Source organism: Egretta garzetta, unplaced genomic scaffold (assembly GCF_000687185.1).
Source record: "Egretta garzetta isolate BGI_Z169 unplaced genomic scaffold, ASM68718v1 scaffold773, whole genome shotgun sequence".
Classification (NCBI taxonomy): Eukaryota; Metazoa; Chordata; class Aves; order Pelecaniformes; family Ardeidae; genus Egretta; species Egretta garzetta.
The window spans coordinates 186,673-213,003 of record NW_009259273.1 but is presented as its reverse complement, the minus strand read 5'-3'; the positions used below and the strand labels follow the sequence as shown (position 1 = coordinate 213,003).

The 26,331-nt window shown below is 47.3% G+C and overlaps 1 protein-coding gene across 1 annotated transcript in view; it reads left to right on the top strand.

The window, feature by feature from the left end:
- UBASH3B (ubiquitin associated and SH3 domain containing B) overlaps nt 1-26,331 on the top strand; it is a 33,973-nt gene that overhangs the window by 564 nt on the left and 7,078 nt on the right. Inside the window, exons 2-12 of the mRNA XM_009636103.2 lie at nt 5,893-5,946; nt 6,534-6,720; nt 7,228-7,426; nt 9,661-9,830; nt 11,975-12,183; nt 18,710-18,845; nt 19,252-19,372; nt 20,285-20,407; nt 22,195-22,287; nt 23,023-23,167; nt 26,123-26,229. Of these exons, the coding sequence (XP_009634398.1) occupies nt 5,893-5,946; nt 6,534-6,720; nt 7,228-7,426; nt 9,661-9,830; nt 11,975-12,183; nt 18,710-18,845; nt 19,252-19,372; nt 20,285-20,407; nt 22,195-22,287; nt 23,023-23,167; nt 26,123-26,229 (1,544 nt within the window). The remainder of the gene's footprint in view (nt 1-5,892; nt 5,947-6,533; nt 6,721-7,227; nt 7,427-9,660; nt 9,831-11,974; nt 12,184-18,709; nt 18,846-19,251; nt 19,373-20,284; nt 20,408-22,194; nt 22,288-23,022; nt 23,168-26,122; nt 26,230-26,331) is intronic.

Genomic DNA, 26,331 nt, shown 5'->3' with positions numbered 1-26,331 from the left:
GTCATTAGATGGAACGAAATTTTGCTTGCAAAACCGTGGAATTGTTTATTGAAAGCCTAAAATAGAGACGTTTCCACTGTTGTACTGTTAATGGTTCAAACAATTGATGAAAACTGCAAAAATTTAGGAATCTGTAAAGGTCACTTGATGGGCGATTTGTAAACACACACACACAAAAAGCTGGGAATTCTACCTTTTGCAAAGAATTGATAATGCTTCCCTATCCATATTGCTATACAGCAGGGTTTGAATTCAGGACCTCCTGTACCATGACCGAGTACGACCTGTAAGCTAAGGGGAGTGAACTACTGGGCTTCTGACGGGCGTGCTCCAAACAGCAACTGCAGCCACATCTAGAAAAGACCTATTTTTTGTCATTCTTGGTACCTACCCAGCCAGCATTTTGTTTTCTATTCTTTTACTATAAACCAGCACAGACTGAAAAAAGTCAAGCTTTAAATAGATACATATACCTATTTGAATATATGTTTACATAAATACGCATTTTATACACACACACGTGCCAAACTAAAGGTGCCTATTTTATAATCCTAACAAAAATGTTCTATTTGACAGCGTTCTTTCAAACTCATTTGGCATAATTTATATCATAATTTAATGATCCATAATTCCTATCTTGTCATGTCAGGCAGCCCTTTGAACTGAACCTAACGATAAGGAGAGCCAAGTACTTCCATCATGTTTAATGCAGTTTCCAAAAAAATCTTTATTTACTCAGCTAAATATTTTATGGGCCAAAGATTCAGGGCTACTTGAAATGATGAATTCATCCCTCCGAGGGTTTTTTTTTTTTCCACAGATAAGAAGTTTGCCTAGGCTGGAGGCACATAATGAAAGGGCAGATTTAGTCATTCCCTTTCTTTTACAGGCTGCCTCCATCCTTCCGTTGCTCATTCACAAATCCCTCGGTGCCTCCGTAGGCAGGCAGCTCGTAGGTGGAGCTGAGGTGGAGGATGCTGCTAGCATTTTCTGCTGCCTCTGTGCTCAGCAGCACGCAGCACAGCGAGCCTCCTCCTCTAAACGGAGGTCAGCTCTGCCGACGGCGGGGTTTGAGTCTCTGCTTATTACAGCAAAGGGAGCCAATGGAGGCAGGGAAATTCAGTCCTAAGCAGCGGCCAGAGGGGCCAACTTTATACAAATTAGACATTGCTTCTGGAGAGCAAACAGGCTCTCCGGACCCAGGGGTTCAAACCAGCTGCATGACTCAGCTGTGGTGTATCTGAGCGTGCGAGGAGGAGAGGGGGTTGCCTGCAGCGGTCTCTGCTCTGCACATGCCTGAAGGGCCAGCACCAAGGGCTTGAACATCTCAGCCCCTGCAGCCCAGCCTGGCTGCGATGGAGGCTGGGGACCCTGCACGGCCACGGTGCACAAACGCACTCATCTTCCCCGCCCCAGCACAGCGCCTTGCACCCCGGCTGAGCTCTGCTCTGGGCATCGACACCCCAAAGTTTGCATACCTTTTCAGTGATAAAACACAATGCAGGTGCAGATAATGCAGAACTATCTCAAAATAGTTCACCCTCATCCCTTGCTCTTGTGCCGCTTGCACTAGCTTTCCCACATGGCAGTTCCTTACCCCGCACGCTACGGCACCGTTGGCAGCCAGCCATACACACCCTCCTTTTTTAAACTGGACTAGCGTAAGAAAGCCGAGCACTTACGCAGGAAGGATTTCTCTGTGGTGCTTCTGAGACTGAAGGTTCTCTTTATGGTTAATGCATCGTTCCCCATTACACTCATTTCCTCTGAAGTAAATGGGATTTTGCCATTATACTTTATGTTTATTGATATATATTTCCTAGCTAAATTGACATTCTCCTGTTGCCTTCTTTATTTCCAACCCTGAAATTGCAGGAAGCCAAAAATCCTTCAACAGTAATGAGTTAAGTTCTGTAGCGTGCAGAGCTGTGTGCTCTCCCATTAAGTGGGCTGGGGTTAAAATGGGCACCATTTACACATTAATATGTATCCCAGGGCAGCAACGCCGGTTCTGCTGTAATGTTTCAGGCTAATGGGTCAACTCTTTAGCTGGGACGCTTCCTAGCAATATTTTGATACTGTTTAACCAGCGATTGAGTGGAGGAAGGCTTTCCTTGTGGCTTGACATTGAAGAGTGTCACAGGGAGGCCTTTGAGGCTGAAGAATTAAAAAACCCCTAATTCTCTGTGGTGGCCAAAATACTTGCAAGTACTTTTGGAAGACCTGCTATTAGGATCTTCTTTCCCCTTCCCTAAATCCCCCACCTCCAGACCTGCAGTTGGACATAGCATCTCCCTTGCTCTCTCTTCAAAATCGCTATTACGTGTCGCTGTGCCTTGCTAAATGATTCCTCTGTACTTCATCTCGGAGGCAGCAGAAGTTAAGAGATGGAGGAATTGGGTAGCTCGAGGGACTACTACTGCTGCACAAAGCTTTTCACCTCCTATCTGAATCCAGAGGTGATTTTTGCATGGCCGGAAGTGGTTACTGTGCCATGCTGGTTTGGTAGATTCTGAAAAATAAGTTATTTTCTGGCTTTTCTTCTTTTCTGGTGCATCCGTGTCACAAAACCACTTCTTGCCACTCGCTGCAATACTACGGCCAACACTTGCCACCCAGTGTGAGTAAATCTGAGCACCTAAGCCATAGCTAGTCACCTAATTAAGTGACCTGATTTTCTCAGGAGCGGAATATGTCTTCCAGCTCCCACTGCACTCAGCAGTTGTCAAAATCAGGCCACTTTTGTAAGCGGCCAAACATAGCTGTGACTAGTTTTGAGTACTCAAAAAGTTGATCTTGACAGGGTCTGGGAGTGGGAGCACCTGGAGGATGGGTCCTCTCCAGGTTTGGGCTGGTGGCTACAGAGGAGGGTATTTGGGAGGGATGCAGTGCGTGCCCTGGGTTGTGACTAACCAGAGCCTATCAGTCATCATCACCATTCCCAGCACTAAATTAAAAAAAAAAAAGAAGGCAAGAAAAACAAAAAGAGTCTCTCAGCTTCGGGTCCCATGATAAAAATATACCTTGGCTTTTGTTTGCTTTATGCAGTATTTCCTCCTTGCACTGAAAATTAAATTGAAAAGGGAGTTTATTGTCCCCATGGAAGAGATAGGCACCTTTTGAAATCACCCATGAACAAAAGCATGTGGGGCCCAGCCTAATGTTTTCTAACGCCCTTTGGGGTCCCAGGAGCACAAAGGCAGCGGAGAAGGAGCTGCAGTCAATTCCAGCAGAGCTCTATTGTGCGATTTGTTCCAAGGAAACATCAATTCATTAAGCGAACAAGTCAACAAGGGTGGGTGGCAGAACCGTCTGTCCTGCTAGATTGTGCACGACTCCTTCCGAGATCTGCTCCGGGGTCTGCAGGGAGTAAATAGCGAGTGAGAGCCAGCTTGTCTGCCCCCACTTCGCAACAGGAGAAACTGCTCATTTCAAAGCCAGAGCTTTACGGGGAGGGCGTTTATAATTCACTGCCTCGGATGCAATGCAGACAGACACACTTCAGTGGCAAGATCTATGGTTAGGAGAGTCAAATTTTAGTCGTGTTTTGAAGAGCGTAAACAACCTAGGCAAGAGGGGAGGTGAGCTGAGCGGCGGCAATATAGCAGAAATGGATGATGAAACCAAGGTAGGGAAGATCCATGGCCGACCAGCTGAGGTGGCTGGCCATGACTCTGCTCAGCCTCCCTGAAAGGTTCCCGGCCTGTGCAAGGGGAGCGCTTTTTGCTCTTTGCTCTTGTCTGAACTGCTTTTCAAAGCAAAGCAGGGGCTGTTTTGCATAGTGCATCTGAGCCAGACTAGGGAAAGGTGAGCAAAATAGAACAGACCGAACTACGATGTTGACAGCGCAAGACACATCCTTCCAGCAGGCAGGTGCTTGGACTAGCACTCTGCTGATCTCAAATGAATGCTGGCAGATAAGGGCAGCAAAATGCTTCAGGGGGAAGTATTTTCATAATCACACATTTGCAACACAGCCCTTTTTTGCAGCATTATCTTTCTGCCTTCCTCTTAGTCTCAAAATGAACAAAAATATGTATATTCAAGGGGTGGGGAAGCTGAGGGCAGAGCTGAAACACAGCTGAGTCAACAACACATGGCTGCAAGCTGGTGGGTAACATTGCATATTCCTGCATGGTTATCAGAGTGCTTTCGAAAGTCATCACTGCAGACAGAAAGGGCAACAGAAGCGCAGTAAACATCCTACACAGCACAGTGGGCAGAAATAAGAAATGCTGGGTGGTGCCGGCTGCCCTAAATCCTAGAGGTTGGACCCTGGAGTCGTGATCTTTTTCCTTTACTTGGACCCGCTTCCTATGACCAGCCAGCAGCATCTTCTCACAGCAGGCAGCACAGGGCGCATAGTACATGGATCTCATCCCTTTGGTCAGACACATTCCCTCTAGCTTAGAGATGTCAGCGAGCCTTCTGCGCTATTCTCAAGCTGTAACATACCATATTTAGCAAGATTAGGTTAACGGCTTGAGGCCGACCAGCGTAAACTAGAAGTTTGCCTGTCCTCAGTCAGATTTTCTGTCGCTAACAGCAGGCAGCTCCGAGACACGGTGTATAACCCACAGAGCAAAAGGGAGGCAGCTCCTTTGGCCAAAATAACAACAGAAGAATACAACTGGCTGTCACCTTTGTCAGTCCCTGGGCTGTAGCCCTGCTCGCACTTCGCACACCGAATGGCAGCCAGCGGGGCTTTACCTTCGGAGGGAGCTGCACTGGTGCCTGAACGCGTTCCGTGTTGTCTAACGCCGGGGAGGAGACCTCTGCCCGTGCAGCGTGGTGGGTCTGGAGGATGCAGATCCTTTTCTGGCACTGCCCTTCTGCAAGATCCCTTCCCCTTCCCTGCCTTCAGGGGACAGCTGCCTGGAGACCCTGCTCTCGACTTCGCTGAAGGCTTCTTGGTCTTCAGACCTTCCTCCACCCCCACCATTTTGTACGAGCATGTGCTGGCTGATTAGAATAAACCAGCATCCCCCTCACTTTTGCTTGCCTCCTACCACACCTGTAGCACCTGTTTGAGACCAATATTGCCCTTCTTCCCTTAAGCAGGAAGCTCTGAAATCACATATTCATGGGGAATTTGCCTCCTGACGCCCAACTGAGGGCCTGAGCTCTGCCCCACAACCCTAAATGTTTTCTGCCTCCTTCATTCATAATTTTTGCTAAATATTTATGCCATTTGGATTCTGGCTGAATTCCTCATTTTGGCAGTCTCTGGTGTTACAAAGCTGAGCTGATCCACAGCTGCATTTCAATGCTGATGTCGAGCATTTGGAAAACACTATTACACATCTACCAGCACTGTGCTGGGTTGTTCTGCAACTGGCAAATGTGCTGAACAGAAGACTTGGGTCTTCTGGAGTGAAAAGGGATTTATAGGCATCCTGAAGGGAAATAAGGAAAAGAGCCCTTTCAAGGTAGCAAGGACTGAAGGGAGCTAGCAAATTTTGGCAGGGTATTGTAACCTGAAAAAGCTCTGGTTTGTGCCCCCTGGTGGCAGTTGACTTTGTCTTGTCCTCAGTGCTACTGCAATGTCTGCACTTCCAGACCCAAACTTCTTAATTTTCAATGCTGAGCAAATGACCAACAAAGAGGTCATTAAATGCCAATGGCCGGTGCTTCGCTATCCAGAAAAACATCAGGCCAAGCAGGGAAAACCCAGAGGTCCATATCTCATACCTCGAACAGACTGCAGGACCTTGCGATTTGACAGGCGGCACGTCCGAAAGAAAGCCCCAGGGCTGAGGGAATCAGTTTGGAAAGCGGGTCCTGCAGGTTTCTGCACCCAACCCTTCCCCAGCAAGGTCCCAAGGTTCAAGCAGTAGATGTGGCTATAGCCATATAATCCAGCATCCCTGAAATGTTCTTTTCTCTCTGCAGGCAAAAAGCACTGGCATCGACAGGTGGAAGAAGTGTTCAAGCAGCATGCGACTGGTTGGTATGAAGTAATAAATGTTAAAAAGAGTTAAAGAAATTAGTTAATTTAATGGTTTAAGATTTTAGCCATTAGAGTGTGGAATGTTTAAACAGGGGCATTACCTGAAAAGCACTAGCAAAATTAGTGAGACGCTATGTGAGTGCTTTAAATAAGCAATCCAGAAACAGGCCTTGTCTGAGAGAGTTTGTGATCTCGAGTAATAGGAAAAAAAGGTGAGAGAAAGGAACCACTACTCTCTCCACCCTAGCACCTAAACAGAAAACTGAGAGCTGCCTTTTCAAAGACATTGAGCAATTTCGAGTGCTCTCCTCCCTGTGTTTTGTACACCGAAAGTCAGAAAGGCAGAAGCAGTGACCCAGGTTAGATCTTCAGAGCCTCAGTCTGAAACTAAAAACCAATTTTCTATATTACTTAGTAGTGGTAATGGGCTGCAAGTGAGACAGTGCACCTCTCTGCCTGACCTGCCAGAGCTGATTTTTTCCATAAAGGGAGAACAAAAGGGAGTGAGGACAGGGGAAGCTAATGTTGCTGGGCAAAAAATATGTCTTTATCTCTCAGTCTAACATTTCTTTCTCCCTCTCAGGCTGTTCTCCCATGTGGGTGACCCGTTCCTCGATGACACCCTGCCTCGGGAGTACGTCCTCTACCTGCGCCCCACCGGCCCCCTGGCTCAGAAGCTGTCTGAGTTCTGGCAGCAGTCAAAGCAGATCTGTGGGAAGAACAAAGCTCACAACATTTTCCCGCATATCACCCTTTGCCAGTTCTTTATGGTAAACCAGAGCTCCTCTTTCCGTTGCCTTTATGCATGCATTCATGAGCAGCCCGTGCCAGGGCCAGGCTGGAGATGTTACACGCTTCATTCAGTCGCTGCAGAAGGGTTTGTGCTCGGGAATTCGGGGGGTGGGGGGGTTGTTACCAGAACCACCTGATGCCTGGGCTTGTGGAGGAGGTAACTGGTTTTTAAGCGGGCTGTTTTCAGGGAAGAGCAGCACAGAAGACCACAGCCTCATAATCTCAAGTGATTGTTAACATGAGAATAGACAGCGGGGAGGTTAGGAAGGTTACTTGGGGATAGCTGGTCCTGCTTTGAGGACAAGGGAGGGGCAGACGATTTCTAAACATACCTTCTATGACCCTATGCTTTTTCTCACTGTAAAGGTAGACCATTGGCACCCACCCCCCCCAAGCCTTTTCTTTCCTAGTGCACTAGAGAGCCAAGCATAGGGGTGAGGAATGATTCTCCGCCTGAGAAATGTTTGTCCCGTTTCCTTTGGCAGTGCGAGGACAGCAAGGTCGATGCTCTCACTGAAGCTCTGCAGGCCACCGTGATGCGGTGGAAATGCAAATTCCCTGCCCCTCTGCCTTTAGAGCTCTACACGTCCTCAAACTTCATTGGGCTTTTTGTCAAGGAAGAAAGTGCTGAGGTGCTCAAGAAGTTTGCTGCAGACTTCGCTGCAGAGGCTGCTTCTAAAGCAGGTGAGTGACTGCGCTGGCAGCTACAAAGAGCTCACAGCTTGGTCAAGGCTCAGGCATTTTCAGAAACCGAAGTTTTGACGGTATGAAGAAACAAAGCTCATGAAGCCAGTATCTGATCTTTAAAAGTGGCCTGAAGACAAAGAGCCCAAGAGGAACCCCCCACCAGGTGCTTTGAGTTTCAGTGCTTTTTCAGTTGAAAGATCACCTCACATTTAGTCTCAAGTGTTATCTCCTGAAAGGGAAGTTGACATTTGGTGGTTCCTTAACCTTTCAGATAGACGCTCTGTCTGCAGGGCTGAGCATTTCCTGCGCCACTCACTACCTCAAGCCACTGTCACAAAACTTCCCTCAGCCATGTAAAGGCTGCGTTTGGTTTTTTGCTGCATTTCTGAGATGCAAACAGGGCTCTCTGAAAAGACCTGAAGTACCCTGGCAACCTGGGAGGGAACCTTTTCAAACAGCCCTATCTCAGTACCGACACTGCTGGCTCCATTGCCTGGTCCTCTACTGCTTCTGGAGGGGGGAACCCATCAGGGATGGGGAGGGGAGCGATAACCAGAGCATCCCATGCTCCAGCGATCTCTGCTACTGACCAGGCTCTCCGGGTGTCCTCTGATTACCTCCAAACTTGGAAGCCAGAACAGCATCAGAGCGCTATAATAGCTCCCTGACTAATCCTCCCACCCTCCATCGCTGTAGCACGCAGCCTGGACTAGTCACAACACAACTGGTTTAGTCCTTCATTATCACAGGCTTATCCTGGAGTTCTAAGTGCATCAGGGTACAGCAACTTCTGAGTCCCTGGGGTATTCCTGTGCTAGACAAGCACCCCATAACACCATGCAGTGCAGCTAGAAGTGGTTCAGAGGAAGAGATACAGATGTGTCGTAGGTTTATTGCACCCCTGAAATGCATTGCTTTCACCTGACGGTGACCTAGAACTTTTCTTCCCTTTAGAAGAAGGAGGAAATGGCTGTTATCTATACAAATGCACATTTTGGAAGGCAGCAACAAGCACAGAGACATTAGGCGGGTCCAAGGACTGCTGCAGCCACGTGAGAATTGTACAAATGTTCCCCTGCACAGTGTAGGCGTACCCTCCAAACCAACACAGTCAGAAGGGGCAGTTCTTAGCCCAAAAAACACGGAGCGAGAAGAAGGAAGCATCAATGGCTCCCAGCAAGCTTCTACCCCTGCGACTGCTCCAATTCAGACAAATTGGTTCTTTCTTAGGGGAAGCCGATTGCTGCATTGCAGTCCACAGCTTGGTCAGGTTATCACATTAAAGTCTCCGGGGCTTTTTCAGAGATCCAGAGCATATTTTTTGTTGCGGATCAAAAAAAAAAAAAAAAAGATGGATGAGCTTGCAAAGCTACCTCTGGCTGGCACTTGGAGCCGAGTCCCTGAATAGCTGCAATTTTGACTGAATAATCTTTCAAATTTAATTGCAATTTTTGGTTGAATAAGCAAGAATAAATTACATGCAAACAATGTATCCTATGATTTCCACATCTACGGGAAAAGTGCCAATATTTCACATACTTTCACCTTTCTGCTTCCTGGAATCTTTTCCTAATAAAGGTTCTTTTTCTGCAGGATCATTTTGAATCATTATCTTATCAATGTCTGTTTCCACAATTTTGGAATACCTCACCCTCACTGGGGAAACTGGTAGTCGAACTAAAAGTGTCCAGGGAAAAGATTTAATGCACTCGCGTGAACCTGTAAACTCCATGGATTTGTAATTGCTAGTGTAGGAGACAGAACAGAGGAGGGAGAGTAAAAATTACGATTTTTTAACTTGCTTATTTTGGAGAGATCCTCATCCGCTGATGAAAGAAAGGATGCCCCTGGAAAAGCGTCTTTTTTGGCAGAAGTCCCACTGGGTTCACAATTACAACTCTTATCGCACCACCCAGAAACCCATTCTTTTCTGAATGCAAATGAATTTTGGCAGTTTCGTAAGGGTGCCTTGTCTACCACCCTGGTGTCACTCCAGACTGAAGCAGACCACAAATCTCTAATAATTTGATCCAAGGCGCAGCATACGTAGGGAACTAACGTTTGACTTCCCCAAGGCCTTTTCAGAAACTGCCCTACAATTTGTTCCACTTGAGCTATCTTTAAAAGTTCAGCTCCCAGCTCCTGTTCTGAGGCGATAGACGCTCTTACACCTTCGAAAAGCTGCTAATCTCGACAGTCACTCGTTGCTAACTGACATCTTCTCATTGCAGATGTTCACGTGGAGCCCCACAAGAAGCAGCTCCACGTGACGCTGGCCTATCACTTCCAGACCAGCCACCTGCCCACCCTGGAGAAGTTAGCGCAGAACATCGATGTCAAGCTGGGCTGTGACTGGGTCGCCGCGATATTCTCCCGAGACATACGCTTTGTTAATCACGAGGTAAATTTTTGGAGCTCGTTTCAGTCCAAAAATTAAAAAAAACCAAAAAAAGGACCCTAGCAGAGCGGCAGGCTGGTTTAGCTGCAGTTGCAGCTCGAGAGTGCTCACAAGCTGCCAGTGAATGAGGGCTCCCACGTCCGCTGCCGAGAGCTGCATGGATACATGGCACAGACTATGCAGACATTAAGGAATTTGCCTCAGGTCCCGCAAGGTCACCCAGAACATAGATCTCCCACATCCCACCAGTCATCTTAACAAACAGACCGTCTTGCTTTTTTTTTTTTTTTTTTTCCTTTTTTGCTCATACTGTCTAGACTCGCTATTTAACCCACCTCATTTCTTGCTTCTTGTGGGAACCATGCCCTGCTGGATTAATTAATTCTAACAATGACACTCCTGTTAGCTCAACGGAAGCTGGTCTGATTTCTCAAGAACCAACTCTTAACCCGGCCACTATCCATTTCTTCTGTGCAGACTTGACACTCTTCTTAATCACAGTATTTAGTTTCATCACGTAAGAAACGTTTACCCTCATGGCCTACATACTTCAATTACTCATACAGATTCTATAACTGCAGTATCTAAGTGTCTTAACATCGTTTTCTTAATAATGTTGTTTTCCAACACAATATGCAGAAAAAAAATGTACTATTTCAAATTTGTAGATCGGGATCCTGGGCTTAGTGGAACAACGCCTGAGATTCGTCTCACCCCCCTGTAAATAGCCCCAAGTTAGACCTCTTAAGTCTGAGCCAGTCTGCGGCTATCTCAGTTAGATAGATTCTCGGATAGACTCAAGATGTCTATCTCAGGATGAGATGAATCAGCTTCTGGAGGAGGGAACCTCCAGAGGGTGCCTGCTGAGGCTTAGGCAGCTAACTGGATTCTTGAGGTTGGGGCGATTAACCTCACCAAAGTGCATTGTCCCGAATCAAACACACAAAACCTGTGTCAGAGTGGAAAAAAGTTATTTTAGTCCAGCACACCATACACCACAGAGTAAACAGATGCCAGAGCTTCTGGAGAGCTGAATTCTCTCGTGCGCAGCACTCTGACCCAGCCCAGGCCATGCTTCCCATGCGTGACAGCCTCCTCTCCGATCCAAAGAGTCATCTTGTCCTTTAGAAGCCACAAGTAGTCAACGTTATCACTGATTGCAAAGGGAGCTGCTGCTGAAAACCAGCTCACATCTTTGCATATCTAACTTCGGGCAGCCATGTGTGAAAGTTTTGGCCTTGTGGTATCAGGTGGCAGTGACTAGTTTCCATCTTCCTTTGAAGATAGCACACGTAGTCTAGGAGGATTAGTGAGCAAATGGCCTGACACCATCAGGAGATCAGAGCTGCTCAGCAGATTATGGCTTTTCTTTGTGTGATGCCACTGCAGAAGTAAGGCTTGCCCAGGGACAATAACAGGTTTGTTCTCCTTTAAATGGGGAACTGCTGTAGCCTTTTCCAAGGAAAGTCACTGATAGACATTTAATACGTGTGGATTCTTCATGCTCCAGTGAAGAGAAGATTACAGAATTTTACTCACTGATCTTTCCCCCGCCTTTTAACTTAATCTTGTTCATGGTATGAAATACAAAGAAAACAGCGTGGCCACATCCCAGTATTTCTCACCACCTGTGTTTTTTCCTGTGCGTTCTCATGAGCAGTTTTGAGAGCAGGGAGTCACAGATTCAAACCTGTTAGCCTCCCAACAGTGTCTCTGCCTCGTTGCCAAAAGCAACAGCAACAAGAACTGCTCTTCCAGATCAAGCATGAGTAGGTAAACCAAAAATGGTTGCTGACCGCTAGAGCTGTGTAAAGTCCAGGTCCCAATAAGAACTGGGTTCCATTTTTAACACGGAGCTTGGATTTAAGCACACGGTCCCGGTTATCAAAGACAGGGCTGGAATCAAAGAGGAAAAAAGGAGTAAATACCAAGAAAAGCTTTCCAACAGCAAAGAGTGGGAAGTGGCAGGAATTCCCTGAAGGTAAAGCTTTCCTGGATAAAGCACAAAGTGATGCATTACAAGGAGAGCTGTTCACACCTTGCTAAGGTTAAAGGTCCAGTATGGGATTGCTCCTGCCCCCGCTTGGCTAAAGGTGCCCTCCCATTAACAATCCTTTCATTCATTTGTGCTTCTGTTTCTCCCCCAGACTCTGCAAGTGATCTATCCTTACACCCCCCAGAATGATGATGAACTGGAGCTGGTCCCAGGGGATTTTATTTTCATGTCCCCTGTGGAACAAACCAGTACAAGTGAGGGCTGGATTTATGGCATTTCCCTTGCAACTGGCTGTTCTGGGCTACTGCCTGAAAACTACATCACGAAGGCGGATGAATGTGGGACCTGGGTGTTTCATGGGTAGGTAAAGCTGCTCAGTCCAGCTTCTGTCGCTGCAAAAAGGGGGCTCAGCAGCTGGGATTTCACCTGGGTAAGTGAAGAATCTCCCAGGGCTGCTGAGAAGGTCGCTTGGGGGAAACGTATTGGCACGCAAAGCCCCGTCTCATAAGCGAAGGAAGAGCAGATGCTATCCCTGGGCATGGGATTAGAGGACGTTGTGATTTATTTAGCTAAGATGTTACAGCAGCTATTACTCATAGGATGGCTGCTGCTGGTTAATGGAGCCGGAGCAGATGGCCGCTGTAGAGCCACTGCTGTGTAGACACCTCTGTGGTGGGACTAGGATAAGGAAGGCTTAAATTTGAACATTAATTTGGGAAGCGAGATCTGCTGTGTATAATTCTCTGGGGAAAAGGACTTGGGATCGGGAATGTTTCTTAAGATACTTAGCAAGATTTTCAGAAGCGGCTAGTTGCCTGCCTGCTGTTGGCTTCAGTGAGAATGCAGACCTTACGTTTTGAGTAAGGTTATACCATACACCTCTTGATTTTGATGGGAATTAGTTAACAGCAATAAAAACCGAGTGTTTGAGGGGTGGGTCTGGGCACTCCTGCAAGGCTGGCTGCATCTCTAAGCACCCAAACACTTCTGACAAATCTGGAGCATAGGGAGTGGTTTGTGTGTAAGAGCACAAGAGGCCAAGGAGAGGGCAGAAGCACGTTCCTGCCTGCTGCCCCCTTGCTAAGCACCCTGCAGGTACAGAAGTTTGATCAGGGTCACACCAGCAAGCAGGTTAGTTACAAAGGGAAGGGATGGAGATAGAGAGCAAAACACACACAATTCATATTTCACATTTCAGTGGGCAGACCTGACCTGGGTGGAGGGTCTCTGAGCAGAACGGGAAAGCATTCGGTACCCATGTCAGCACAGGGCAGCCAGAGGAACCGGCCTACCTTGACACTTAATAGAAACTGATCCAACAACTCCTCAAATCAAGCAAAACACAGGGAACAAAAAGGGCAAGCAGTCTTTTTCTTTGCCTGTGGCTTTTCAGGCTTAACACATGCAACGTGGTGAATGACAGACGGAGAGCAGGCACAGGGCAATCATGGCTTGCAGGCTGCCTTCCAGATGTGACTGCCACGACCACTGCCCTTCTGTAAACCAGTCCTGGCTTAGCCCCGAGCCCTCCCCAGCCCAGAATTCCATCAGGCAGGGACAAGCAGAGCAAGAGATTGCTCATTTACCCCCCTCGTCACAACCATCTATTCTTTTCTTGCCTGCCCTCTGAGAAATGGACACCAGTAATAAAGGGCTTTTATCCAGATGTTTGCCAAAGAGAACAAGCCTATCTGTAATGAGTCTGTCACCATCAAAGTTCAACTCACCCTTCATTATGAGGAAAGAGAAGACCTGCAGTAACCAGGGCTTAAAGAAATGAAAATCAAGATGCATGGGCAAAGTCAATCAGAAAGTTTGTATGAAGATGGGACTTAATCCAGACCCTCCAATCTCCAATCCAGCAAGACCATCCTTTCTTCCCCTAAAATTTGCCAGCCAAAATGGTCCCAGGTCCACATACACTGCAGCAGCCTGCTCCAGTGAATTCTGCTTTTATTTCTTACAGTGCCTGGAAGGGTTTTGAGGCCTAGGGACTAGCATGGGAAAGAATTACTACTGGAGCAGCAACTAAAAGGAAAGCCAAATGTTTTGTAGCTCCAGCACTTCCGCCTCCAGACAAGCAAAGAAAGGAAATGCCCCTTCCCTGATTACCACTAAAGACTGTAAATCACAAACTGGAGCACACAATCCGGAACATTTATCAAAAACATTATTACAGACCCGGAAAGTGTCTCATTTTACACAACAGCTTCCCACAGGGAATATTAGGTTACAGAACGTCATTTGGTCAAAACAATATAGCGAGCTAAGGACAACCTAAGCCCCACTGCCGTCTAGGCCACGGTATTCATGGGAGGATCACTGTGGTAAGAGAAGAACGGCGCACAGATACCTTCATTGCGTAGACATGAAAGTAAGCATGGCAGTACTCACCGGGACTGCAGAACTGCCGTGGTGCAGGCGGTGGGACCCAGCTCACGGTGTTGGGACCGAGGTTGCTGCTGGTGAGTGATGACCCTGGGGGCTGGTTTGCGCTGCCTCTGTGGACACAGCCACGTCCCGTTTCATCCCTGCAGAGGAAGAGAGAGAGAACAGCCATGGAGCTTTTCCGCCTCGTCACAAGAGACTGCATTCTTCAAGTGAAAATCACACATTCTTGAGATCGTCACGAAAATACAGCTCACTCTGGGCTGCAGCACCCTGGCTATACCACGCAAGAGACATGACAGGCAAAACGCTATTCTGGGATATTTGATTGAATCTTTAATACATCAAAATTAGATTGCTAGTTCCTGGACATTTCACCTGAAAAAGGTTTTCCTGTTGCACTGCTCAAGTGGGGCATGAGCTGAACTGTGGCCTTTGCAGGACAGGGGGTTTATGGCCAATATCCAAATAGTGCCTCAAGAGCTCTGCCCAGCGCACAGACCTTCCTGGCTATCACTGTACAAGCATAAGACAAAAAGATGTCCCTACCCTACAGCAAGGTCTGTACCAACAGGCTGCCACCCTGAGAAGACAAGCCTGATGATCTTTAGTAGGGGAGAACAGGCTTTGCCTTTGGGGCAGTTACTGCCCATGAAACCAGGTTGTGTCTTGAGAGACTCCGGGTCCGAATCCTTTCCCTGTCTACTAAAAATAGGAATGGCATTGCTTCCATTCTGCAAACCCCAAGGATTTTCTGTACATCTAAACTACATTTCTTTGCTGTCTGTGGCACATCCCTGCATGATTTCTTCTCATGCCAAGGAGCAGACCTGCTGGGGACAGTGAGGAGAAACAGTCGGTCTCTGGTCAGTGTTATAGATTGGAAAATAATTGAAGACAAATTGCTTCAGCTTCTCACACAACACAACCCAGGTCCTAAGTCTGTGTAACCCATTCTTGCCATCCCCTCAGTAAGGGTACAGGAGTGAAAAATAGCCTTTCTGGAAGAAGTACTAGACTGTCCTTTGGGGAGGAGCCAGCTGCATTTGTATCAATGTCAGGAAATCTGCTCTGGCTGCGCCTAGGAGAGGACCTGGCCATAGTTATGTTAAAAACAAAATGCTTTTTCCCCCTGTGTGGAAATCCTCTTCTGGTAGGAGCAGAAGCTACTGATGAGTTGAAACTACTTGGAATGAATCCAAACTACAGATCCAGTATTAAAGATACACATGTGTATCTACCTTAAAAGCTCCCCACAAATGGCTTGCAGGGTATTTTCTAAGTTGCCTTTCATGCCTGGAAATAAGTGGGCTACCAAGTCAAAAGAAGAAACTCTCCACGCTCAGCACACACAGCCCAGAGGAAGTGGGAAGCCCAGCGAAGGTACAAGAATTTATTTGCCCCACAGAAGCCACAAAAACCAAGCGTTCAAGACCACGGGGCTCTCCACGTATGCATGGAAAGGCATACGGCAGAAGTAAGTGTGCTGTCTTTCTATCGTGGAGCCAGCACCACCCAAAAGCTAAAACTTGTGATGGTTCCCCGCACCGCTTTTGCATTACCAGCAAAGCCAGAAATAGTCACCTCCTCTGCCCCAAAATGGATGGCAGCGCTGTAGATATTACCCAGCAGCCTATTTAAGCTCCCCATAAGATGCCAAAGCTATTCCTTGCCCCTTTAATAAGCCTGAGAAATCAGACTTGGCACAAGTAGCAGGGGGATGAAAAACAGCCCTAATTTTCAGGCTATATTTGGGCCTCGGTAGGGTTTTTTCCACTCTGTCTTCCTTCCGTTCTGCAACAATGGCTGGTTCATTTTCCCTGGGGATTCTTCTCCTCTAGAGAACGATGAGTGATGCAGCAGAGGAGCCTTTTCCTACACAGAGCTGAGGACTAGCACTGTTGTGCCATGACAGAGACCCTTTCTCCATCCTCTGCTCCAGCACCTCCATTCTTCAAGGGGCCTTTCCTGACGGGGAGGACATTGCCTCCAGGGACACAGCAGTATCACTGGCAGAGCAGTGAAGGCAAGGCATCATTCAGAAGACAGTAGATGTTGTTGTCTGCCTTCAGTCTCTGTTTGCCAAGCAGCAGAACCACAAGCCTTTGGGAAAAGCTTCCGAACAATGACCTATGCTTAGAAGATGACTAAGCTGAAATAGCTTCAGCGGTTTCTGTTTTCGAGCAACATCAAGGAGATACCACTGAAGTCAGGCTGGTGGCTCTCCTCCAGACACAGCAAGATAGTATGCCTTTGCCTCATCATCATTCACAGCAAATCCTAGCATTTATAAATAGATTGTACAGCATCCGTGGCCTTTTAATAAGGGCTTAAGAGAGAAAGAAAGTCTCAGAAATGGTGCAGCAGTTCCTGGGGGTAAAGGAAAGAGGGGTAACCAAACAAATCCTTAGCCTTCTCCAGGCTAGCATCCTTAAAAGACTGCTGTCATATGGGCAAAGCAGCAAAGGGCTGAGATAGGACGAGGGGTTGGAAACTGCAACACAGAAGCAAAGACAGAGAGCTCGGGCTCAATAGCCACTTTGTAGAGCAACAGAGATGGAGCCTAGCTAACAAATTCAGATTTGTCTCATATTGAGATAATTCAAGTTTTCGGGTCAGCGAGGATGTATCTGTGCTAGCTGCGCCCGCACTCCAAGCTGACCACTTAATACAGTGATAAATGTCTGTTCGTGCTCCCTGCTCGGGGCTTGGTTGCCCCGGGCTTGGCACACGCTAATGCACTCGGGCAGCTCTTGGATCCGAGTTGGCCTTATCCTGCCAGATGGACGTGTGGTCTGAGTGTACTTCTGCCTGCAATATATCACATGCATATATTCTGAGGAGGAGGGTTAGACGGGATTTCTAACCACAGCACCCGGTAGTATTTCCCTCAGCTTATCCACAAAGCTCTCCTGCCTACTTTTAACTCCTCTTCAAGATCCACCACCCCTGTTGCACCTCAGAGTCATACCGTGACTAACTCAGAGGCATTTGCTGCCCTGACCTGTGATGCTCTGCCTGCATTTGGGCAATGAGAGGAACAGTTCCCTGGAGCAAGCCCAGCCCTTGTTGGGAACTCACCTTGAATAAAATAAATACAGTTATGAGAATCGGTAATGCTAGAGGGTCAGGTCTGAAAGAGTGAGAGCAGGCAGCTGGAGGGGTTATCTGCTGCTAGGGGGCTGTGCCCACAGTGGCTGCTGCTGCACACTGTTGGATGGGGACCAGCAGGGCTGTCCCCAGCACGGCCGGTTCCCACCTCCTACTCCCCTTGCCTGCCAGCGCTTCTCTGCATGGCATCTTCACCCGACCGAATAAGCCAGTAGCTCGGTCTCACCCTTGCACCCTACCTCCACCAGATAAGGGACCAACATCAGGACCAACAGTGTGGTATTTTTTTCTTCTTTAAAATAGTGCAAATTTTATGATCTTGCGGAAGATCGGTTCTTTACAGAAATGCAGATGACCTATTTTTGTTCCATTGGTAGAGACACTTGGTGTTATTTTAACAGCTATGAAACCCCTCTTGAGATTTTATCCTAACTAGGTGGTAGTCAGGAAGCAACTTCTGACATATTTAAGGCACTGAAAAGTGCAAACAAAGGCAACTATTTCTGTCAAAGTAAATGACCATCTACATTAACTGACTTTTTTTTTTAATGACTAAGCAAACGTAACCCATACAATATAACCAAATCAGCAGAGGGTCACTGCAGCTTCTGTAATTGCCTGTCAGAGTTTACTCCCCAGGGTTTTGGTCAAAGTCCTTGAATGTCTGGGCATAAGAGTTCTATTCAGAGGGACGATCATTAGGTAAGCCCCTTGAGGCAGAATGGGATCTATTATATCCCTTTGGCTACACTTAACAGGAAGCACTGGTGAGAATAAATTCCCACTGTAGATGGGAAATGGAATAGACAGCACTGAAAAACGCAGAGACAAGAACCCAGACTGAGCGTGCCCTGTCCCTGCCTGGGGACACAAGCTATTTTGTGCGCAGGAACCCCAAAACCTGCCCAGCGTGAGAGGCAGGGCTGTGCTCCAGCTTTCTGCCGAAGCAATAGCTGACACAAAGGTGAGCAAAAACTCTCTGTAGCCATCAGTTTCCAAACTTTGGTCCACAAGAGCGTGGTAAGTAACGTGCAGCTGGTTCCCAGATGAGGTTAGTGAGCATCCTGTGGCTGTGGGGAAGGTCTTGGCATTTTCTGTGAGAATATTTGAGGGCTGACAGAGCCTTGCAGGCCAAAGTTTGGGAACTGCTGTTCTGTGAAACCGTTTCTAAGGAAACAGAAAGCCTGTTGAGATGGGATTTGTCTCTTCATGTGTGTGCGTCACCTAGCAAGGTGCTCTCTAGGCAGCACTAAAATACAATAATAATGTAATAACATGACAACAGTAATTATCATCATTCCTGAAGACTACAGAAATGTCCTTACTACAGTCTGAGTGCACAAAGTCCAAAGCATTCCCAAAGCCAACATCTTTCTATTTTTGGCAGGTCCTACTCAATTCTGAATACTACATCTTCCCCTTCCCTTCAAGCCTTCACTGACGGAGCTCTGGAACGAAGACAGCAGGAAGACCAAGGACCTGGGGATGCAGGGCCACTCACTATCATCTGCCAGAACGTGCAGGTAGGGACCCACAGACGCGTATAAGTCACACACAGTTTTAGCCGCAAGTTTCCAGCAACTGGGTTTTCCCCGACAATTTATCCTCTGGTGTCCTTTCACTGCCTGCATCAGAAGTTACAAGTTAAAGTTCTCTACAAGCCTGTGAATGACACGATTAACCACAGGCACAGAAGACATCGCTGTCCCCAAAGCTGCTCTTAGCATGGGGCGGCAGGGCCCCATCCTCTGCTCACTTCAGCAGTTTTATACCACCACAAATGTACCAACTTCAGAAGAGTTTCCTGTCCCCGCATTTGTGCTAGGGTAAAGCAAGAAGTGCCTGGTCCTGACTCCCGTTTGTAAATCAGATCTCAGAAAAACCCTTGCATTTTCTTGAAGGTCAAACATCCTGTAATTTTAATTCCAGCCCCTGAGAATAACCAGCCAGCCAGGGCCTCAGAAACGCTGCCTGTTTGTCTGCAGACACGGGGAAAGGATGGATGTTGTTTTTGGGAAGTACTGGTTGTCACAGTGTTTTGATGCCAAAGGTGAGTTGGTTCCCATGGGTCTCTCAGGCTCTAGGTTTTGATGAAGGAGGGAAAGTGGCAACTGCCTGGGGCAAAGCTTAGATGGAAGCTGTGGGTTCCTGACACCAAACATTGCTGCGAGCAGTTACAAGTGGCAGAGAACACCCCAGGGGCTGCAGAACCACAAGCCAGGGAGTAAACACTACGTTTGCTAATGTTTGGGAAACTACTGCAGGAAAGATTACATTCAAGTAACGCCGCTGAAAAGCATTTTCATTTGGAAATGAAGTCGTGATGTCAGTAGTCAGTGCCCAGTGCAAATATCTACTACCACCAGGAAAACCTTTTGCACAGGTTGGCTGGTTCTCAGTCCTAAATGAAAATAACACCACTGCAGGTACAGTTCAGAGTGCCTTTGGGGGCATAAATTGGAGTTTGCAACCCAGAAATATGCTTGAGTTTCAGACTGTAATGAACAGACTATAACTTCAGGCTCTGTTAGTGTTAGAGCTGATTGGAAACTTATCAAAAGTCTTCTTTATGTGCAAAAAATGTAGTGAAAATAATTAGAAAAAAAGGATATTACAACTACCTTCTGTCTAAATTACATTTGAAGAGCTCTGACATTTTAGCCTCCTGTAAAAGTGCAACATTTGAGGTTTCATTTGTTGTGGGATGAAAATTTACTTTCCCTTGGGGCACTGAATCTGTCCTAAAGATCACTTTAAAAACACTAGCAACATCCTCTGCTGATTTTGAACTGATACTTAATTTTGTCAGATTCCTGATAGTTTTACACAGGAAAAACTGCTCGAGGGCCAGGTCTAGGTGGCACCAGCAAGGCGTGGATGTTGTGGTGAAAGAGGGTAGAAACAGGCGTGATGCTCTCTGGGCAAATAATTCCAGCAACTGCCTCTAACCTTTCCCTCGCAGGCAGGTATATGCGTAGTAACCTGAATATGCCTCACAGCTTACCTCAGAGGAGCGGCGGTTTCAGGGATTATGAAAAAGACGCGCCAATCACCGTGCTGGGCTGCACGCAGGCCAGGCTGGTGGGTAAGTTGTCCTCAGCAGACAAGAGCTTGCCCAGGAAGCTTTGCTATCTTCCTCCCACACACCCAGCCAGAGAAAGAGAAAGTGCAAGGCAGAACAAATTGCACCGGGTGCCCTGAACTAACGGGATTTAGGCGTTTCAAGCACCTTGGCAAAGTCCCTTCACCTTCCCCAGCAAGCCCCCTCTTCCAAAGGAAACCTTGTCTCCTTCAGCTGCTGCAGCTGAAGAAAAGACAAAGCCCAACATCTAGGACGTGGTAAGAAATCAGAGCCATCAGCAGCGCAGTTGCAAAGCGTTCACTACCGTCCTGTGAACACGCCGTGCTGGAAGATGCTGTTATTAGCAATGTTGGCGAGAAACGCAGCAGCGTGACGGTCACCTCGTGCAAAATACGCTTCTCCCTTGACTTAGACAATCTTAAATTTTGACCTGCAGTTTGCTGCACCAATGTACTTCTACCAGCCTGGCTGGTTTTATGCTTATATGGCAAAAACACAGTCCAAATTATTTCCAGTGTTTTCCCCCCATCCTTGTCCCTGACTTCTGAACCTGTTTGTGTATAGACAGAAAATTGTTTGGCTGGTAGTCAAAGAGCACATATCGAGGTCTGTGATTAGGGGAGCCCAGCCCCTTAAAGACATGAGCTTCAGAGGGCAGTACTTAGCATTTTCTCAAATTCAAATCCTTTAGAGTCCTTCACGCTGGTCACATTCAAACTAGGGCAGCTAAAATTATACTTGCTTTTTAAACAAAAATAAATCACTGTACAACGGCAGGATGCTCAGACTCCCGGCCACATGGCATCGGGGTTCGCAATATGCGCGTAGCAGAAGGCGAATCTGGGAGCAATCACAGCACACTTTGCTGGTATCATTAAATGGGTCCGAGTACACAACTGCATATGTGACCCAGACGCCATCAACCTGCCAGCGCGGCTGCGGCGTGCCAGCCATCTGCAGCGCCCCGCTGCAGCGGCACGGGCTCGACCTTGACGATTGCTGGAGCTGTAATTCCTCTGACGACTAAAGCAAACGAGCAGCTACCCCGTGACGGAGGGCTGTTAGATGTGCCGCTCCTTCTAAATTACCCCACTCCTCTCAAGAGATTTATGGATCGGTTTGACATGGTTACAGCCAGCATTAAACATATGAAGTCAAGGTTAATAACCCTTTCTTGCTCCCACTTCTTTGTCCTGCCTCTTCAAATATAATAAAAATATAACTCTTACTACAAGTCTGTGCAATGCTGAGCAGATTCCTGTTCTCATTTGGTTCCCTTAGGCATTGCAAGAATATTAATAACCCTAATAGTGGAGTTGATTCTTATCTCATTTTCAGTGATCTTCCACCTGTGTAATGAAATGGTAATTTATACTAGCAAAGAATCGAGCCAATTGAATTAAGTTGGGTTTGAGTTCAGTTGAATCATTCTGATTTATGGCTCATAAATGAAATGAAATCAAATTCAAGCTCTCTACAATTTTTCTCAGCACGCTGTTTGCTTTTTGGCTAAATCTGAGAGAAGCAGAAACTGCGCGAAAGCTGCTGTTATTTCTTTGCATACTGGTTAAGTACCTGGGTGCACGTGGAACAACACACACACAGAAAAATGTATCCCAGTTTCACAGCTGTGCATATCACAGTGCTCAATGCACCACTGAAATAAAATACGATGGGTACACCTATTTCCCAAAACACAAGTGGTGCAGCTGGGAAGCTGCTTTAGCTCCTTGCTGGCTGGCAGATACCCTGGTCTGGTTTTATTCACAAGTGTTGAAACTTGCTTGCAGGTGAAGCCTTGCTAGAAACTAATACCATTGTAGACTACATCTACAGCTCCCCATCCCTACGGTGTGTACAGACGGCACACAATATCCTGAAAGGTAAGAACCCAAGGAGCAGGAAAGGCTGCATTCCCCTCGCTTTCTGGGAAAAACACTGCCAACCAGATAAAAGGGAGTCTGGCATGGGAGACCTGAGTAAATGGTAATTTGGGGTGAGGATTTTTTCCATGGGTGTTCACTTCCCATTAGCGCAACACTGTCTGTTCAGGAGCCCTTTTCTAACAGCATAGTGTGACAAGAGCTTAGGCAAGTGGCGTGCTGGCCCAAGCACCAGCTGCTCGTCAGGGTTGGGTTTATTGCCTGGAGATGCGTTCGGGATGGGTGGACACATCCAGCTCAGCGTGCCCTGCGCCCTGGCCTGCTCATGCTCCTCCAGCTGCTTGTTGCTGCGTGCTCCCACAGCAATTGCTACCCCCAGGAAACTTGCTGCCCCCCTTAAGAATAATTTACTGCAGAAACTGGGAAGGGAAATAGTGATAGAGGCACAAGATGCCCTGGCATTGGAAAGAGTCGAAAAACAGCTCCAAAATACAGTCACGCCTAGGTTCAGTATATTGCTTGTAGCTGCCGGCCAGAGGTTTCCATTCCCTGGCATATCATATGCCAAGTACATATGTTAAATACTTCATTGTCCATACCTACTATTAATCAACTGACTACTTAGAGAGAAAAAAAAAATTTACAATCAAAGTGAAGTATTAAAGCTGCAAAGTCTTGCTGCCTTCCTCCCCAGCTGCCTTCACTGACATCTGGTCTCCTTTCTCCCTTTTCCAGGTATGCAGCAAGAGAACAACCTGAAAATTCGAATAGAGCCAGGCTTGTTTGAATGGACCAAGTGGGTCTCTGGGAATACACTACCTGCCTGGATACCCCCCGTGGATTTAGCTGCAGCTACTCTAAGCGTTGATACAACCTACAGGTAGCAGAAAGGGGGGTGAGGGGTTCTTGCATTACTTTTTGCTTTGTTTTTGAAGAGTAACACTCTGCTGAGTTTTTAAATTTAAGCAGACTTAAACTGGAAAAGCTGCTGAGGCTCCCAGAATAAATTTAGAGCAGGCTGCGTTGAACGTGGCCTGAGAATGGCTTGTTATAAACCAGATTTCCCAGATCATTGCCAATACGTATATGCTAATATATATTAGCAAAAAGATCACTACATTGCTAATCATGGAGGTCCTCTTTCCAGTACTCCTGTGTCCAGGAAACCCTCAAAGTATTTTTGTTTGGTTTAACCCTTTTCCTAAAAGGTAGGAGTTTGGGCTCAGCCAACAGAACTGGTTTTGCTGACTCAGTTCCCTGACCATCACGTTCATAGACTGAACCGGATCCTGAGCTCATTCACACCTGCCCTTCCGTTCCCCAGAGGAAAAAGCCCTGTCTGTCTTTCTATTACGATTAATATGCTGATGGATCTTAATTGTAAATTTTGCAACACCCTGGGGGACTTGGTTACGGCTGTCAGGAATTCAGGGTCTCCTGTGACACCAAAATGCAGAGGTTTTCTATCAGAGAGCTAAACCCTAAGCATTTATCACTTCTCAGCAATTATAGCTGAAACGTTTTTAGTGGAAAAAATTGCAGGTTTCTGACTCAGGTTTTCAGGGTATTCATCCCAACAACAGTCGGTGAAAGCAAACGTCTGGTTAAAAAACATTTGAATGGCAAATGGATAAGCACCCCTGATCTTTCCTCCCACTTTGCAGAAAAGGGAAACACAAAGATAATTCGCTCGGCTTTCAGGGCCCCTGACAGAGCCACTCCAAAGGCACAGAGCTGACCTTCCCAGAGCTCGGCATTTTTGCCAGCCACCCCCGTGGCTGCCCACATCAGTCCCAGTGCCTGCTTAGGCTCTGTATCCCAAATTCACGCTCCTGCTGCCATCCTCTGCTGCTTTCCTTTTACCCAGCCACGTGGCCGTACCTCTGCGTCCCCAATATCATTGCCAGCAAACACCACGGGGCTGCCGGGAGCAACCTGCTGCCCGAGTCTGGAGGGAAACTCGTGACTTCTGACTCCCCAGTGAAGCATCACAGCCGTGGTGCCTTCCAGCCCAACACACAAATGCTTTTTACTATAAGCTGCAGAGAGAAAGGCTAAATAAAACCCAGCAGAAACAGTCATGTGGCAAAGAATAAACAAGATGATCTGTACGGGCTTCCTACTCTCAAATTTATGATTCATTTATACAAGCCAGACTCAAAAGAGCTCCCACAAAGAAGGAAACTCCAGAAAGGTCACACAGTTCCAGTCCCCCACTGCACCTCTCTGCTGAAATACCTGTATCGCTGTGACTCCTTGCTGAGACTAGCCCTTTCTCTCTAGTGTGAGCCTGATCACCGTCTGAGCAATCCCAGATAAAAACAAAACATTTGTCATACACACATAGCATACATACACAGGAGTTCCACCTACATGGGCTCGGTGACATTTTGTGGCTGGGCTTTTGTGGTCTATGGTACCACCAGAAATACTGGTGTTTCCCGGCGCCTCAGTGCACCCGTGTGTTCAACAGCCCTCAAGTGTTGTAAGCAGCTGAAACATTAAAAAGAAAACCAAGAAAGAAACTGTAAAGGAAAAAAAAACAAAAACCCACCCTTACTTTTTTCATACCTTATTATCCCATAAACGATTTGTGTTGTGTCCTTTTGGTCCGCAGCTAAAATTCCGACACTCAGAGTATCTAAATAGAAGTCCTTGCACTGTATTTATCCCTGAAAGGGTATCACGTGGCTAACGCCCGGCAGAGCAGCTGGACCACAGGAGAGTCTCTGCCTCAAAAATACACACCTTCTGGGAAGACCTCAAGGAATATTCCCAGTGCAAGAGAAGAGGCTGCTCTTGTGTGGTCAGCTGGTTGGGTGGGGGACTGGGACACAGCCCTCCTGGTGCTCTCTGTCTCCTCTCCCAAGTGTAATTCCTCTAGATACATCAGATCACTGGATGGAGGGAGAAGTTAGGACTTTCCCTTGCACTGTGGCACGAAAATACAGCTTTCTGCTTCCTATCCCTTGCTTCTCTGTGCACATCCACCTACCCCAGCTGCTGCAATTGCCAGAGTCCCACCAGGCAATTCACTGAAACACCCTGGCCCGGGAGGAGGCCAGCTAATTCCAGGCATTTCCCAGCAATGCAGCTTTACAGATGGCCAAAGCAGCGGTTTGCCTCTGCCCTTCACCATCAAAGCACGAGCAGTGAAGAGAGCCAGCATCTGCCTTCTCCACGCCCCACGTTTCTCCCTGTACCTGCCCGCCCTCCTCGGGCAGACACAGAAGTTGTCAGCCCATCCTTTAACGCTGGAAGCCCTGGTGGCACAGCACAGACCTCAGCCTGGCAAAGACAGCTTGGGCGGTGGCTTGTGACACTGCTGTGACCACAAAGCTCCCAGCCAGCAGAGCCGATCCCTCTGTCCCCAGGCGGCTGCATCCTTGTCCCGCTGTCCCTTCCTGCTCACCTGCTGGGTGCAGATTGGGCTCTCCTGCCACTCGCTAACTTTATGTGGGTGGGTGAGCGCTGAAATCTGCTGATCAAAGGACACGTGCCTAAATAAGCACAAAGTGGCATCGTTACTGCTGCACACCGTTGCAAAAGCAACACAAGTCTAACCAGCCTGTCGCATGCTGCCTCCTCTAGCTGGTCCGCATTAGAGGAAGCAGTTGCCATTTTTCCCAGCTAACTGAAATATCTTAATGCAGGAATGGTAAACATCCCGGCCTTGAAGTTTAAAAATCATCATAGTGGTCCTGACAGAAGAGCAGTTCTGGGGGTGTGGGGGATAAGAAGAGTTAAAGAAACAGATACCTGCAGATGAATCATAGCTTGCATTTAAAACTTTATCACTTCTTCCAATTTACCGTACTTGTTTTTCTGCTCACAGACCTCATATTCCTGTCAGCAAGTTAGTGGTTTCCGAATCTTATGATACATACATAAGTAGAAGCTACCAAGTAACAAAAGAAATCATCAGTGAATGTAAAGGCAAAGGTAAGTGCTACAGAGGGGGCAAAAATCAAGACGGGCTCTTTGGACCATGAATGCTGATATTCCCAACCAGTCTTGCCCTCTTCAGGGAGATGAATCCCCGTA